Source organism: Cibotium barometz, chromosome 34, assembly GCF_041138505.1.
Source record: "Cibotium barometz isolate CiBa-2024 chromosome 34, ASM4113850v1, whole genome shotgun sequence".
Taxonomy (NCBI): domain Eukaryota; kingdom Viridiplantae; phylum Streptophyta; class Polypodiopsida; order Cyatheales; family Cibotiaceae; genus Cibotium; species Cibotium barometz.
The window spans coordinates 43,428,260-43,445,387 of NC_141079.1; the positions used below are offsets into that span (position 1 = coordinate 43,428,260).

Here is a 17,128-nt window from a genome sequence, read left to right on the forward strand (position 1 = left end):
TGGTTTCTTGAAGAGATGGTTGTCTTTTAAAAAATCAACAAATTTATTTTTTTGGTCTAGTTTGAAATGGCCGCTATCTTGTGTAAATAGTACTTTGAAGGCCTGATGTGTCATTTTTCACTCGTTCTTAACAGCACAAGGCACCTCCACTCTCAAGATTTAGAGCCAAGGATTTCACTGACGTAAGCGAGAACATGTGAACATGTTAATAACATATGTTAATAGCACAAAAAATCTTGTGATCACATGTTATATTCACAAAGCTTTCACAAGGGCCTAAAATTTTTTTTTGTCGGGCATAAAAAATCTTCTTAGGTGGCCAGTGCTTTATGTATAAGCCTTATGCATACTGCTTGATGCATAAGGCCTCATACATAAAGCATTATGCTTAAAGCTTTATGCATAAGGCCTCATGCATGCTTTATGCATAAGCTTTAGCATAGCTTGCATAGCGGCGTAGTTTGCATAAGGCTTGCATAGTGGCATAGCTTGCATAAACTTTTGTATCTATGCATAGAGCTTAATCTTTTCAATTTTGTATGTATGCAGTAGGTTCTTAGAGCTTTTGTATGTATGCATTACTAATCCTTTCCTCGTGCCCTTTTTTGTTGGTTTTGCAGGTCTTCTAATCTTCTCTTTTAACATCACCAAAAACAGGTAAGTGCTTTCCTCTCTTTCCTATCTTTTTATCCTCTCTTTCCTCTATTTTTATCTACCAAAAAGAGGGGTTTTGTTTTGTAGGTCCTCTATGCATAGAGCTTAATCTATGAATAGAGCTCTAATCATAGAGCTTAATCTATGCATTAAGCTCTATTCGTAGAGCTTAATGCATAGATTAAGCTCTATGCATGCATTCATAATGCATAGAGATCTATGGATAGATTAGGCTTTATGCATAGACCTCTATACATGCATTAAGCTCTATGCATAGAACTTTATGCATGCATAGAGCTTAATCTATGCATGCATGCTTAATGCATAGTGCCAGGGTACGGTTTAGTTTAGGCTAGTGTGGCTTGCATAGTGCTTTATATGCATAAGCCTCATGTATAGCTTTATGCATAAGGCCTCATGAGGCAAAAGTAACGTGTCCCGATACCATCAAGGTGCCTTTACTACCCTACAAGGACCCCGAGACGGGAACTCTACTTTTTCCTGCTGGGACCTTCATGGGCATCTCCTTCATAGAAGAGCTCAAATTAGCAAAATAGGGTATAAAGTTGAACTTAGGTATCGGTATTTATTCAAGAAGATAGAAAGCCCTCTCTTCAAATTTGTGCTGGAGATTTATGGGGAAAGAAAGGAAGCCAAAAAGAAAGGAGACTAGGTCATGTCTTCTCTGCACAAATTGACAATGAACTCCTTGTACGGGAGGTTTGGCATCAAACTTGAATACAACATAACAGAGATTTGTGATCGGGAAAATTTTGACATGCTAATGTTGATCTATCAATTCGGAATGGTGGAACCAGTGAATGGAACCCACTACATGGTAAGTTACAGGGGCGCGCTGTAGAGGTTGCGGGATCGTCTGACAACATGATCTATTTGCGGCAAACAAAGAGTTTTGGCCAATTGACCCAGAAATTGGTTGAGACATTGCATTTAGTTACTCGACCGATGTCCTTATATTGTTCTATGAACCATTTTAGGTCGACCTTATCCTCGGCCAACATCCCCTTTGTTTTACAATTTATAGGAGAGCCTTCTGTAACCAAGCCATAGCATTTAGGAGCTAGGAAGTAACCCTTTAAGGGAAGAGCTTGCCGAACAAGAGTGTTTTTCTGTGCTGCTTAGAACATTCTGGGAAATTGAGTAAAAAGATTGGGACTGAAGGTCAGGTTCCGGTCGGTCATGTGCCCCCTCTCTCACCGGTCTTTCATCTCTTTAAATCCATTCAATTTTAACTAACACATTCTATATCGGATCAGACTCCAAGAGTGATTGGTCTGGCCAACCTTTAAATGATGATTGATGTTAACAACATGAACAAGCTAATTAAGATGAACTATATTTTGAAATCTAAATATGGGTGTATATTTTTTGTTTACAATTATGGGGGCACAAGCTCCTTGTGCTTTGGGTGCAGTCGTACCCCACGAAGACTTTCTTTTGTTGGTTTTGTAGGTCCTCTAATCCTCTCTTTCAACATCACGAAAAAGAGGTAAGTGCTTTTCTATATTTCCTCTATTATTATTGCACCCTTGGGTGCTGGGGATGTGCAGAAAATGCAGCTACATGTACAAAAAATGCAGTTGTACATCTACAGGCAGCTCTCTAGAATTTTTTTTAATTCCAGAGTGCATCTATAGGGGTGTCTACAGGCGCATAAACGTGCCCGTAACATTTTAAACCACGTTGTCAAAATGCGCCTACGGTCGCTTTTCCTTGTAGTGGCTCATTGGAAAATAGAGCACGTACCATATCTTCTAAAACCTCTTCCTCCACCATCTCATGAGGAAAGGGTGGTGGGCTTGTATCTCCATCATTCCAATCCTCCACCACTTTTACATTTTGTGAAGCCTCTGCCATTTTCTCTACGATGCTTGGCCTCTTGACGCCGCCTATGAGTTAACATAGAAGGGTGTTGCGCATTATCCTACACATGAGTATTTCAATGCGAGTCTCCATTGAATACTAATTCTTAATTAAATTCTTACAATATAAGCAAAGTATACTTACCATTGACTTCGTCGTTTCCCATTTTTCATACATTGAAATGTGATTCATCGTAATGCTACGTTATCAACGCATACATCCTCGATAACAATCATACATACATTTTACTTTTTGTTGCAACCAACTATCCCGATTTTGAACATGAAGGGACTTATCATCACTAGAAGAACTGATTGATGAAGACATCCTGCATATTCAAACAAGAAAAAATATTACAGCATAGAAGCTTTGTGTGTCTGTGTGAAGAGTGTGTTTTGAATTAACTTTAATATATATATATCTTTACGAAGTACAGGACCTAGTTTCAAAAGAGGTAACTCTCCCTCACATCATAACACTCTCACCACGGTAGCTTAAAGTTAGTAGAGTCCAGTTATTATATTATTATTCTCATGCCCGATGCTGCCTATCAGTGAAATGAGCCGACAGAGGCACCGCCATTTCACAGGAAAGCTTCAGCAGCTCCGTAAGTTCCACAGGGTGGCGCTCGTCTACGGAGAGGTGAAATCGTTGCACGATCTTGGCCACCCAGAGGTGAACTGTTGCTTCATCTTTCTATGTGTATGAAATATTTTTATGTTTCGCATTTATAGATGTGTCTATTATTAATGCGTCTATTCTGTAGAATAGATATGTTACAGACCCTTTTAGACGCGCTTTTAGACTCGATTTTAGACGCACTTTTAGACGCTAAAATAGATGTGCACTATGTGATGAAAAAGACCAAAAATTAAACCTGAGATCGTTTTTACAATATGCAGAAAGGGAAAAACATAATTCTTGTGAAAACCTTCCCGCCCTATTTCTTATTCTTTCTCACCCTCTCAAGCTTCTAACCCTCTCTCACCCTCTCAAGCTTCATCACTAGGCTGCAAATCTGCTTTACAAAAAAGGATTGTAGAGTAAGAGTTTGAAGGTACATATTTTGGTTGTGGTGATTCTCTTTCTCTTCTTCTTCTTCCTGCTCCTTTTCTTCTTTCTCTTCTTCTTGAACCCTATTTTTCTTTTGTAATAGACAATCAAGTGTTTACATAGCTCACTTTTTTTTGGCTATTTTACAGATTTTTATATACTTGACCTTAAAAATCACAAATAACCAAGGTAGGCCCCTTTTTACACTCATTTTATTTAAGTTGGTGGTTATTGCATTGTCTATGTATTAATTCCCAGGGTCATTTGACTTAACGAGAGGGGACTAATTGTTTAATTTTTTAAAAAAAAATTCTTGGTTTGTTTATTTTTTTTGTTTTGGAGAATGAGATGATTCCCGAGGTCAATTGACTTAGAGAGCCGGGAAGTCTTCATTTGATAATATTTTCTTAATATTTGATTATTTTTTGTGTTTTTAGAAATGAGATGATTTTTGGGGTCAATTGACTTAAAGAGCCAGAAGTCTTCATTTCATAATATTTTTTAAATATTTTCTTTGTTTGTATAGATGTGGAATGGGTCCTCATTCTCTTATCCCACAGACCCACAGGTTGAGGCTCTCATCGAGTCTCAATAACGGTTTTCTAGGGAGATAGAGGGCATCTTTGGCTATACTCCCACTCCTGAGCAGTTAGCAGCCTATGTCACAGGCAACCCTTTACCATCAAGTCTACCCACATCCCAACAGAGTCCCTTGCCAGGCACTTCACCCTTGCTAGGAAGTACTTCACATGCCTTTACATTCACCCCTCATCTGTCGGCCCCAGTTAGTGCTATAGCATCTCCTACACCTCCACCTTTAGGAGATATGACACCTCACAGTTATCATGGCTCTCATGAGAGTGGTAGCCGTCATCGTAGGGAGGGTAGTCATGGAGATAGTGGCGGTCGTAGCTCACGCCGCACTAGCACTTAGAGTGGAGGTAGAGGAGATAGAGGATGCCTAGGGCAGTGCTTTGGGGGTGGGGATAGCTCTTCAGAGTCACCACCACATCATGGTGATATATCATATTATGATATCACAGATGTGGGTGGCATAGTTGATGACTCTCGTGGGGAAGGAGGTGGTAAACTACTTGCGCCAAGTAGTTTTTGCACACTATAAAGACTGCTTTTTACATTTTAAGCAACAAAGAGAGAGCCTAGTGGATGATTACATTAAAGCTGTCCACACGAAGTATCCTAATCCTCACGACCAAAGGTTTAATATAGTAGATGGGCGTGACACAAAATCAAAGACATACTTAAGAATAGGAGGTCTCTAGTAAGGAGACATGCAAAGGAGAAGAAAGCCTGAATAGATGCTGGTCAAAATGGACATGGTAAGCCATCTATTGCTCATAAGGGCGAGTGCAAGAAAGCCAAGAAGGAGCTCTTAGAAGGAGTAGTGAACCAAAAACAAAAAGAAGCGCGGCGAATACAAATGGAGCGATATGGATCATCGCACTTCAGATCTGGAGGTCCTACATCATGGGAGGCCGAGTTTGTATGTATAGTGCAACTTCAGGTCTTTTTTTTGTATGCTGTCTATTTGAGTTGTGTTATAATTGTTGTAATGTTTGTCTTATGATGTAGCATGGCATTGTGGGTGGGTAGAGATCCTACCCCAGTAGAGATTGGCTACCATCGTCGCCACAGTAGAGAGGAGATACATGAGATTACCTTCAATGAAGGGGGATTGGCTACCATCGTCGCCACAGTAGAGAGGAGATACATGAGATTACCTTCAATGAAGGGATCATCTCCAACGAACAATACAATCGAGCAAGGAGAACACCAATGTAGGTAATACTTTTTATTTTTATTTACAAAACATATTATGATCTTTATAATAATTTCTATTTTTATTTATATATATCTTCAATTTGCGTAGACACAAGGTGGACAAGAAGGAGGACAAGAAGACTCGGAGAGTGATGACTCCTCCTATAGTAGTCACCCGCTAGTTTTTCTTCATGTATAGTTTCGGTTTATGCAACTATGTTTCTTTTTCAAGCCTCATGTGGCTACCATCATGTATGGACAACTTCTTGGATATAAGATGAAATTTTTTATCTTCTTTATGTATCTATGTTTTTTTTCAGGCGTTATGTGGCTACAATCATGTAAGGATACTTTTTTGGATATAAAATGTAATTTCTCATCTTCTTTAATCAATATTCGAAGTGTGTTCACAAATCTTTTTGTGCATATCTATCTTTAATTTAAGTTTTTATGTTGATATCTTCGCTGATCTTGATTTGCCTATGTACAAGTAAGCAAAACCTTAAACCAGAGAGCTGCCTGTGCAGAAAATGCAGCTCTACAAGTGCAGAAAATGCAGCTGTACATTTGCACAGGCAGTTCTCTGGATTTTTTTAAAAATTCCAGAGCGTGTCTATATGCACGTCTATAAGCACGTCTATTATGTAGTATACATGCGCTTATAGACGCCCATATAGATGCGCTTATAGCCTCTATTATAGACGTGTGTCGGTAGACGCGATTTTAGACGCGCTTATAAACGCGCCCGTAACATTTTAAACCACGTTGTCAAAACGTGTCTATAAACTCGTTTATGGTTGCTTTTCCTTGTAGTGAATACACACATGCACACGCACATGCACACGCACATAGATATATATATATTAAATATATATGTATATAAATAACAAACATAAAAAGTATGTGTGTGTGTGTATGTATGCGCATGTGCATGGATGTGTGTGTGTGTGTTTTTAAATCAAATATTCTTATTTTCATAATAATTAAATATTTACTATAGAAAGATATATATATTTATATTATACACACACACACACACGTACGCATGCACACACACACATACACACACACACACACACACGTGCGCATATACACATATATATAAAACAGATACATAAATATATAAACAAATTTAGTATAATAAAAGATACACACACACATACACACACACACTACATGTATATATATATATATATATATATATATTTGTGTATATGTATATATACATGTAAATATATATATAAATAAATACATATATATACATATAAATATAATGTAAATAAATATATATTTATATAATAAATATTTGATTACTATAAATAAATAAACATATTTAATATAATAAATATATAGTAAATATAAATTTATATATTTATTATGTATGCAAACATAAATTATATAAAGAGAGAAATTTTAATATGACAACATATGTTTATTATGTATATATATATATTTATTTATATAATAATAAAATTTAATATAATACTATGTGTTTAATATGTACTAAAAAATATATTTATATAATAAATATGTATACAATATATATTAGATATTTTTTATAGTAGAGTTATAATAAATATATATATATATATATATTTATCATAGAAGAAACATAATGCATTTAAATTACAATAAATCTAATATAGAAGGAGCATAATGCGTTTAAATTTCAATAAATCTAGAGAGAGAGAGAGAGAGAGAGAGATTTATTATATAAAATATAAAAAATAATGATATACGTGTGTGCATATATATGTATGTATGTATGTATATATATATATATATATATATATATTTATTTATTTATTTATATTTATATAAATGCTTGGCACCGCCAAGAGGAGGTCGAGAGACTAATGGTGGAGAAAAATAGAATTTTGTTTCTTTGTTTATATTTTTCAAGGTTTTTGAATACGTTGATGCACCACAAGAGAAAAAGAAACCTCCAGGTTCGTCGTAGAAGGTTAGGCATGCATATGGGTTTGACATGCATACATACTATGACATAAATAAAGTTTGATGATAGAAAGAGTTGGGTGTGATGAAAAGGGAAAAAGAATTGTGTTTATATAACATGATGTTTTTATGATAATTGTGTTTATATAACATGATGTGATGAAAATGGAAAAATAATTATATTCATACGTTTCCCCTTTTAAGAGTGGGCCAGACCCATGTCCTATGTGTATGTCATAGACACTAATACATGTAAATAAGGATTTACACCATTCAATAGTTGATCTGCCCAAAGGTTTGCGGGTCTTGTCCACTAGTGGGTTTAAAAACCTAGCCATGATGGGTAACATGTTAGGATTTTCGTGTTCCGAGAGCACTGTCCCATCCAAGGGTGCATCTCGATCTCCGCGTCTCGAAAATTGAAATCAATGCAAACGTGCATGTCGATCTCCACACCGGTCTTGAAAATTGCATGCCGATCTCCATGCTCAAAATGTGAACCTGTTGAAATTTGAAGTGATCTCCGGCTTTGAAATTAACCCTCACGGTTATTTCTCGCGTAAGGGACAATTAATGAAAGGGAGGGAGCCTAAAAAGTCCCCCAAACCTTATGGACCATATATATATATATATATTATATATGCCTGGCACCGACCATATATATATTATATATATCATATGGCTGTTAAATAATATATTATATAATATATTATTTTTGCCTGGCACCGACCATATATATATTATATATATCATATGGCTGTTAAATAAACCGGATGGGTAACGCGCCTTGAAAATGGAAGTCAATGGCATCTTGAAATTTGGAGTTTGGATCTGAATTCCTAAGAGTGGCAGCGTAGCTGCAGATAATATATAGCCTGGTACAGCCACCGCGAGAGCGAGAGAGCGAGAGAGAGAGAGAGAGAGAGAGTTAGGTTTTAGGGATCGATCCTGCAGCTGGTCTTCGTGACGTTCCAGGTTGGTTGCTGTAGCCTCTGATCATGCAAGTAGAGCCATTAATGGACACCATTCACGATTTTTGTGAAATGTAAAAACCATTGCATTGCATTGCATTGCAGCAGCAAGGTTCTGATTTATTTAGAGCCAAGCCAACCAACAAAAAATGACGAGTTACAGCAACACTAATTCGCAGCAACACTAATTAACACTTCGATGATTAGAACCAGATGTAACCATATAACGCTTACGTATTAACCTGTCTGATAATATAATGATTATTGTTTTATTATGCTATTGAGTTTATTAATCGGGATGTTGCTGCAGGAAGCGTGGCGTCGATGGAGCCTGGAACCAGCACTGCCGCCAGCAGGCATGACGTGGTGGTGGAAACGTCATCGCCCTACCCTATTCGCGTCATCGACGTGGCTGCTACTGTGGACGTCAGCGCCCGCGGAATCTGCTTCAAGGAGCCTGACAACTGGGATTTCCACACCATATCCCACACTTGGATGCAGAAGGTCCGGGATTTCTCAAGGCAGATCGGAAACCAGGTCGCTGCTGCAGGAGTAGGGAGCTCAAGGACAGCTTACTACAATGAGGCTTTCAAAGCCGCAGACTTCAGTGATAGCCCGTGCTACCAAGATTTGATACATCTCTTCAGGGTGCTGCAGGATGAAGAAGGCGTGGAATGCGCATGGTTTGATGCAGTGTGCATCGACCAGACCAGCCCGACGGAGAAGGAGAGGGAGATTCCCCGCATGGGGAGCTATTACTCAGAAAGCAAAGGTTGCTTTGTACTCCCACACGGCATTGGGCAACACCACATGAAGTTCTGGGGTGCATCTGATCATGCAGGGCGACCAACCATGCCGCGCTGGTTCAGCCGCGCATGGACAGTACAGGAATGTGCGCTTCCCAAGAAGCTCACGTTTGTGCTCTCCCTCAGTCTTGAGGAGCGGGAGCAACTCAATCACTTCCTGGAGTTCAGTCAGAGGAACAGGCTGCGTATAAACAGCCGTGTATCAGATGAAGATGAGGATAAGGTCATCCTTAAGGTAGGCGAAAGACGACCACGTGCAAGACGCATCATAGTGGCAATGCGTCCGGCTGAGGAGGATTTGCACTTCAGCAAACCTGGAAGGGGATTCTGCAGATGCCTGCTAGAACCTTTGATGGTGGTGTATGCAAAAAAGAGTTATGAACTCTTTAGGATGTACTACAAAGACAACATAGCCACTAATTCACGCATTCTGCCTGATCGCATTCCAACTATGGGTATCCCAAATGTGATGTGTGAAGACTGTCGCTCCTTCCCACTTGCGAGAGAAGCCAGCAGCAACCAGCTTATATTCATGGATAGTCAAGCTTACATACATGTGGCTTCATTTTTGGCTGCAGCAACGGCACCGCTGCTTCATCTGAGTCCACTGTGTAGAACCTCACAAATTGCTTGCATGGATGATCTGAACTGTCAAGAGCCATTAATGACAGGACAGTGTATATCTTGCCCTATGCTTGTTGCACACCTTGTTACTGCCCGTCAATGTGATCACCCAGAAGACAGGATTCTCAGCATACTCGGGCTACTGGGGTCTAAGCAGCTGATGCCTGTCAATATAATTAAGGACAACCTGGATGACCAAATTCTAGAAGTTTGCAAGAGGAATCCCCACTTGGTGGTCCAGCTTTGTGCCATGAGCTTCTTTGGCTATGAGAAGCCTGGGATGTCATGGGCTCCCCGGCTCCTCAAGCATCATCGTGGCGATCTAATCTTCACTCGAAAGATGATCGGGGAATGGGAGGATTATCCAGGTGATTAACTGACCTTAAACATTCTCATCATGATTCACACATAAGTTCTAGATAGGTTGGTCTAGACTGGTAAGTGCTCCAAGAAACCTATTTTTATGGCTCCATGTTAGACGTAGGAGTGCTTATTGTTTGAGGTGTCATATTTTTTGTGAAGTGTCATAGTTTAATATATGTGTATGGATGATAGGTCCCATCATCAAAACCAATGTGCACGTTGTCAACGTGTGCCCTCAACATATTGAATTGTCAACGTGCATCACCAACTCTACGGCTGATATCAAGGGCCAATCTGGCGAATTTCAATTTCAACTCACATTCAAATCTGGCCTGAAAGCAATGTTTCAGGAAAATCGCAATAATTACCAGTACGTTATATGGAGGGCCTATAGCTTTGACATGCCCGATGCTATGCAACCTCATTATGCCAACCTGTGTAGTGTTATGACTTGCCCATCTGGTTTTTCTCAAAACTCACTAGGGTGTCTTGGACTCCCTATCGAGAATTATAGGAAAGATAAACGACAGCACATAAAATTAAAGCTTTGGTGGATCCTTCTAGGTGATGCCTTTTATGCACATGAACCATGTAAGGTTGCGATGGCTTGTATAGAGGCTCCAGGTACAGACACATGTGTTGTCCTCCACAAAGTTGGTCTCTATTTCTTTCCCTTAGGTCTTGCTAGTGAAATCTTCAATGAAACCATCCTCTCCTCTTGTTTTATAGGCGGTATGGGAAAGCGTTTCTTGAAGTTATAGGACATTGAGATTCTAGAGGATGGATTTTCTAGTGCTAGTATGATGAATTTGAAGATTGTATTCAATAAACTGGGATTGTCACAATTCATCTTGGATTCTTCATTTTTGGATCTCGTTTAGCGCTAGAAACAAGAACTTAGCACTGCCACTGTTTTTGGGACCAACTTGTCTCATTTTTTTTGTAGTTTTATAGTAAACTATATCTCGACTTGTGCATCTGTTTTGGGCAGGGTTATGTAGAGGGACTTTTGTCGATATAGAGTGAAAAACCCGCACCTTGAGCTTGTGTTTTGGATCTCGCAAACCCATTTTTAAAGAAATACCCCACCTCGAGCATAAATATAAAGCTATCTATGAACCTATAGATTTCCGAAACGAGGACCGGATGGCAGAAGTCTAGTAATGGGCACCCGAGCATGTGAATAGGCTTTTAAGAAGCAAGAAAATACATTAAAAATTTGTTTTTTCATTTGGTTTTCTCTCATGTCACCAATCTACGCTGAATTTAGCGTGGCCCAGAGTGCACCGACTAGGCCACTAGATTCCAGTGGCCTGGATTACCCACTTGAGATTACCCAAAAAGTAATCTAGACCCGCCGCCGCATCCAACGGCCCACATGGCTTGGATTTTCGTGCATCCATCCGCCCCCTGTTGATCCCAAGTACACTCCGTGGGGGGTGTGGGAGATAGTGCTGAAGGTACGTTCCCTGTGTGCTCATCTCCTCCGATACTAGTAGTACTTGTTGGAACTGGGGTCTCAACAGCCTCATGCGAAAATTCAAGGAAAAAATGACATACATTTAGACATACAATTCTTCTTTAGTTCTTTTGATTGCACTTACTTGCTATGTATAGATTCATTTTTTGCTTTAAATAACTATGCCCATAGGGAAGACTCCAAGTGTCACCAAATGCGCCATTGGGGTAGTGTAACCATGCTAGGTGGCATACGGATGACCAAAATTATTTTCCTACAATTGGTTTGTGGTAATATATGTTAGAAAATAAGAATGATCTAAGTATATTAGCATGAAAACATTGAGAAGATTAACGCTTGTTTTACTTACAAAATGGATGAGGAATCTCCTCAAACCACCACAACCAAGGCATGATCGTATCCCTCTCTGCAACTGCTCCTCTGTGGCCCGCTATTGTGTGGGAAAGGTCACCCCATGCCAAACCTCATCTCTAACATGGTGCCAAGCAAGCTCGGCCCAATGGTCTTCCTGCACTTTTTTAAAAGATTGTTACAAAGTGTACATACAATTCATCTTATGAAAACTCTATTGTTTCAAAGATACATTTCTAGCATATAATTATTCAACTTAAGAAAGTTGTGCTATAACTAAGAATTCTTTACATAAATCCAAGAAATATATAATGAACGTGGAGTGACTGACAAAACATTTCTTACGTAAACGAAATGAATTACACATGCTAGTCACACACTTGTTGAGACTTATTCCTTTCATTAACTTGTCATAATTCTTCTTGTGAATATCTCTCAATCTAAATTTGCAGAATGGTAGTGTTTCAAATGCGTCCGTGCATACTCCTCCATTACTCTTTGTGTGGGCAAACATCATAGTGTTCATCCATCATATCCAATAGTATCCATCACACACTGAATACAACTCATGACCTGCAACTTGATCCAAAATCTCATCCTGAAAGGGTAGAGGATAATAATCCCTCTTTGTGCATGCATTCAGAGGGCGAAAGTCCACACACACACGCCATTTTCCACCCTTTTTTGGGAGTGACTACAACTGGGGAAATCCATTCTGAATTCTCTACTGGAAAAATAAATCCAGCTTCAAGCAAATTTGTTACCTCCTTCTTAAGCACCTCTGCTTGCACTACTCCCAAACGCCTTAGCCGCTGCACCACTGGCTTACTTTGGGGCTTGAGATCAATCTTGTGCTCTACTAGGGTAACTTGGCGTACTTGTGAGTAGCTGTTTGCAAAAAGGTTAGGAAATCCATCCAACATTTTTAAGTAATCCTCCCTTTCAGTACCTGCTATGGACGAAGTTCATTTTGTTGGTGAAGACTAGTGAGGTCCACATCTCCTTTCTTGCACATGGTTGAAGAAGCTTCCCCTTCCAAGGCTCCATTGTCTTCAGCATCCCCTCGATCCCTTCCTAGGGAAAGACCAAATGCAACTCCCTCCACCTCTCCTTCTGAGATGGAATCCTCGGAGCTACCACTTGTCTCTTCTTCATCGGATGACTCTGACTCTGAACTTTCGGAAGTTGAAGGTTCACCTCTTACCACTTTCTTGCGACGACTCTTGATGTTGTAGTGGACCTTCTTATTCTCACCTTGTAGAATAAGATCACCTGTCTCCCACTTCTGAATCGCCTTCACTTGGCAAAGCCATGGCCTACCCAATATCAATGGGTAAGCCCTAGCATCAGGCTTTGTAGGAATGACCTGAAAAGTTGTAGGCACAGAAATACCACATACATCCACTCCCAAATTCCTGACAATTCCTAAGGTTTTCACCCTAGTATTATCAGCAAGTTTGATGCAATAGGGAGAGTTGGTAGAAGACAACTTTAAATCAGCATCTTTCATTGTTTTTTCACTCATGACATTGATTGATGCACCTCCATCAATGTATGCATTAGAAATTGTCTGCCCCTCAATGATGACATCAATCACAGGCACATCATCTCCTACATCAATATCCACTTTTTGAACCATAGGAGTCCCATTATCCCTCTTCTTCTTTTTCCTAGATTCCCTTGTGCTAGCCAGCTTACCCCATTCCTTTCTGAGCTTGGGAGAGAGTGCCAAAAGCTGCCCAAATGTGATTTGTGCCGTTTTTTCCCTAAGATCTGTCAAGAGGTCATAACTAAGAGATCCTTGTCCAAGAGGAAAATCAGATTGTCCAATTTTTCTCCTAGATGACTTCTTCTTCTTCTTATTTTTCTCCTCTTCTTCAGATTTATCTTCTTGTTCTTCTTCTTCCTGGCTTCTAGTTTTACGACCCCTTTTTGCCATTAATGGCATCAATGTTTCCTCTTCTTCTTCTGAGCATGTTTCCTCTAAAAGTGCTAAACTTTTATCCTCACTTTTCCTCAACTTTGGACACTCAGTACGATAGTTCCCCTTCTCTTGACATTCATAGCATGTGACACTACTTCTATCCCTAGGTTTATCCTCAGCTCGTGGAACCCTAGGTGGCCTTGCATTGACTAAGTGTAACTTCAAATCAGCAAATTCTGCCATAAGTTGTGCAATGTTATGATCCAAGGATGGAGCTTGTACCTGAGATGTTGAGGCTATCTCTACTCGTGGTGGGGTTGGCACACTTGGAGAAGATTGGAATGTGGACTCAATATGAAGAGTGGCCTCCTTCTTCAATGCAATACGAAGGGCCTCTTTAAAACTAGTGGGATCTTTGCTAAGAACTTTTTCATGCAAGCGGGGATCCAAAGCCCTGATAAACTTGCTCATCTTAAGGTGCTCCATTGCTAAAGAACTCTTTGAATCTTCCATAGAAGGTGAAGAAGAAGAAGCAACAACATGTAAAGCAGCTTGTTGATATTTGATGAATAAGGCTTCATACCTCACTGAAAAGGCAGAAACTGACTCTCCATCCTTTTGGAAAATTTGATCCAATTGCAATAGTAAAGCATTTGGCGACTCCACTGTCCCAAATCTCTCCTTCATTGCTTTGGTCAACCTTTCCCAATCATTCTTGGACTCCTCTGGCAAAGCCTCATGCCAAGTTAAGGCCATACCCTCCAAGAAATCTGGAAGTATTTCTGCCCTCTCCTTCATAGACCAACCCGTCAAGCGGCATGCTCGGTTAAACTCTCGGAGATAACTCCCCGGGTCTTCTCCTTCCGATCCACGGAACACCGGAATGTTGAACATCTTGCACCAAAAGATGAGTAGTGACAAGGAAAATTTACTTGTTTCAAAACAACTTTCCTTTAATCATGCGGGACCTTGAGGTTAAAATAGAATAATTCTAAGTAAAACCTGCCCGCCGTCTCCACCAAAAGATGTGACACGAAGTTGGGGTTTGGACTTCGGTCACTTCTCAGAATCAAAACACACTTGTATGAAACCTCACAGCCTCCTTACCTCCCTTTCTCTCCCTAGATTAGGATAAAGATATACACATCAAAGGTGAGATCATAATTCATGGAAGGAAAGATGAAAGGCTCCGCAGAAGCAAGAATTTCTGCCAGTCTTGCAGCTCCAAACAAAAGGGCGATTCTTTGTTGGAAGAAAATCTTCCGACTCAGGATTATGTGAACGGAAACATACGGGGAATATTGGTAAGGTTCATCCGTTCGAATTGGACGATTTGGACGGAACATATTAAAGAAAATGAATATGGCAATCACTTACAAGAGGATAAGACACATGGGGTTTACCTTTTGATAAAGGATTAGGAGGAATTAATCATGATTAAGAAGAAAGAACGGCCAAAAAGCTATAAAAACAAAGATACACAGAGAATTGCAGTTTTAAATCCATAAAGGCTGTGTAAGAGAGGATTATATAGATGTGTAGAGCTTGAAGAGAGCTTCGCGTCTATATAAAAACTTTCAAAAACGGGCAACCGAGCGAAAAGTTATGAGCATTTTACTGCAAGACTATAAAACTGCTAAAATTCTATAAAAACATAGATACACAGAGAATTGCAGTTTTAAATCCATATAGGCTGTGCAAGAGATCATTAGATAGGTGCGTAGAGCTTGAAGAGAGCTTCGCGCCCATATAAAAACTTTCAAAAACGGACAACCGAGCGAAAAGTTATGAGCATTTTACTACAAGACTATAAAACTGTCAAAATTCGCCTAAAAATTAACAACTTTGGGAGAAATTCTAATCATCAATGAAGTAAGGGATTAAGAAATTAGTTACATAAGTGGAAAGAGCATAGAAAGAGCTTCCTAGCTATATGATCAATTTAAGAAACCAACACCCGAGTGATGAGTAATTACCGGTTGAAATTTGGGTATTGGACCACAAAAACTGCACTTCTCTCTCTTTGCATGAAACCTCAATTTTCACATAGCCTCTTGCCTCTCATCTCCTTCATGATTCAAGCTAGAGGGTAAGGGTTAACATTGCTCAGCGGACAATCGTGAAGATTTACCTATGGTCCCCAAAGTCTTTCCATATGCTCATTACCGCTAAAACCATTGGTACCTCCAAAGGAGGGCGGCAATAAGGCAAGGGCTACCTTGAGAAGTCACAGGCCCGCCAAGATAATAACTCCTTATCCCCCTTATCATGAATCATCAAAGAGGTCCAAAATTGGGTTGAGCATGAGGAGCTAATGCTAAATGAGACATTCACATGTAAAGAGAGTGTTTGAATAAGGGTTTGAAAGATAAGAGAATGGCAATGACACAAAATGCTCAATTGAGGAGGCTCATTCCTTGATTTGAAAGGGAGAGGAGGGCTCCTTTTATAGGTGGAGAATCACCCTCTCTTCCATTGTTACAAATTACAACATAAAAATCTTCAACCCTTCAGTGACATAAGGGTAGATGTCACCATCAATTGTCCTCTTAGGCTAAGTCTTATATTGATTATTAAATTGAAGACTTTTTGACTTTGAGAGTGTGATGAGATAATAGCCAAGCCTAAGTGGCATGTAGGTGGAGATCCCACTTACACATGGCGGAATTCTCCTCTTCCATGTAGGCATTCTAGAAGAATCTTTCCCAATTATGCACCTACACACACTCCTCCACATGCCTTCCACACTCCCCAACTTGTTGCCTTATGGTGAATACCATATTAATAATACAATTAAAATCCATGTGAGCATGAAGGCCCACTTTTATTTTCCACATCACTAGCCCATCTACCATACCAAAGTATTTATCAAGCATACTTGTGGCATTTACAATGTGTGCACCCTAAATCAAGTAAAACCATTATATTTGAAGATAGAATGCTGTTATCGGGGTAGCCGCCAAGCCGCCGCATCACCACGCCGTTATTCCATTGTGGGCGCCGCAATCTTCTTGGACAAGCTTCCACCTTATTACCATTGAGAAACCATCAAAATATGCACAAAATTGACAATGAAAGATATCAATTTTTCACGTCACACTATTCTTTAGTATTAATCGTATCATGGTCACTATGTACCGCTCCACATAGTTCCTATCATAATTCTATAATGCGGTCTGAAAAAATAAAATTCACAATGTCAAACCCAAAACAGGGGTGGGTGCATGCATCAAAATTGAAGCGATGAGCGCCGTGCTTTTTGGGTAATCCAGACCACTGG

The 17,128-nt window shown here is 39.6% G+C and overlaps 1 protein-coding gene across 1 annotated transcript; it reads left to right on the top strand.

Annotated features, from left to right (window-relative positions):
- The first annotated feature begins 8,165 nt into the window (after positions 1–8,165).
- Positions 8,166–10,922, top strand: LOC147619055 (uncharacterized). The gene is made up of 3 exons (XM_086774527.1): positions 8,166–8,304; positions 8,611–10,098; positions 10,286–10,922. The coding sequence occupies exons 2-3, from the start codon at positions 8,625–8,627 to the stop codon at positions 10,852–10,854; spliced, it is 2,043 nt and encodes a 680-aa protein (XP_086630653.1). The 5' UTR covers positions 8,166–8,304; positions 8,611–8,624; the 3' UTR covers positions 10,855–10,922.
- The last annotated feature ends 6,206 nt before the right edge of the window (positions 10,923–17,128 follow it).

Bases quoted from the DNA above. Each gene is read 5' to 3' on its own strand.
- LOC147619055 (XM_086774527.1), top strand. From the start codon at position 8,625: ATGGAGCCTGGAACCAGCACTGCCGCCAGCAGGCATGACGTGGTGGTG. The intron at 10,099-10,285 runs GTGATTAACTGA...TATGGATGATAG, and splicing joins GGAATGGGAGGATTATCCAG to GTCCCATCATCAAAACCAAT.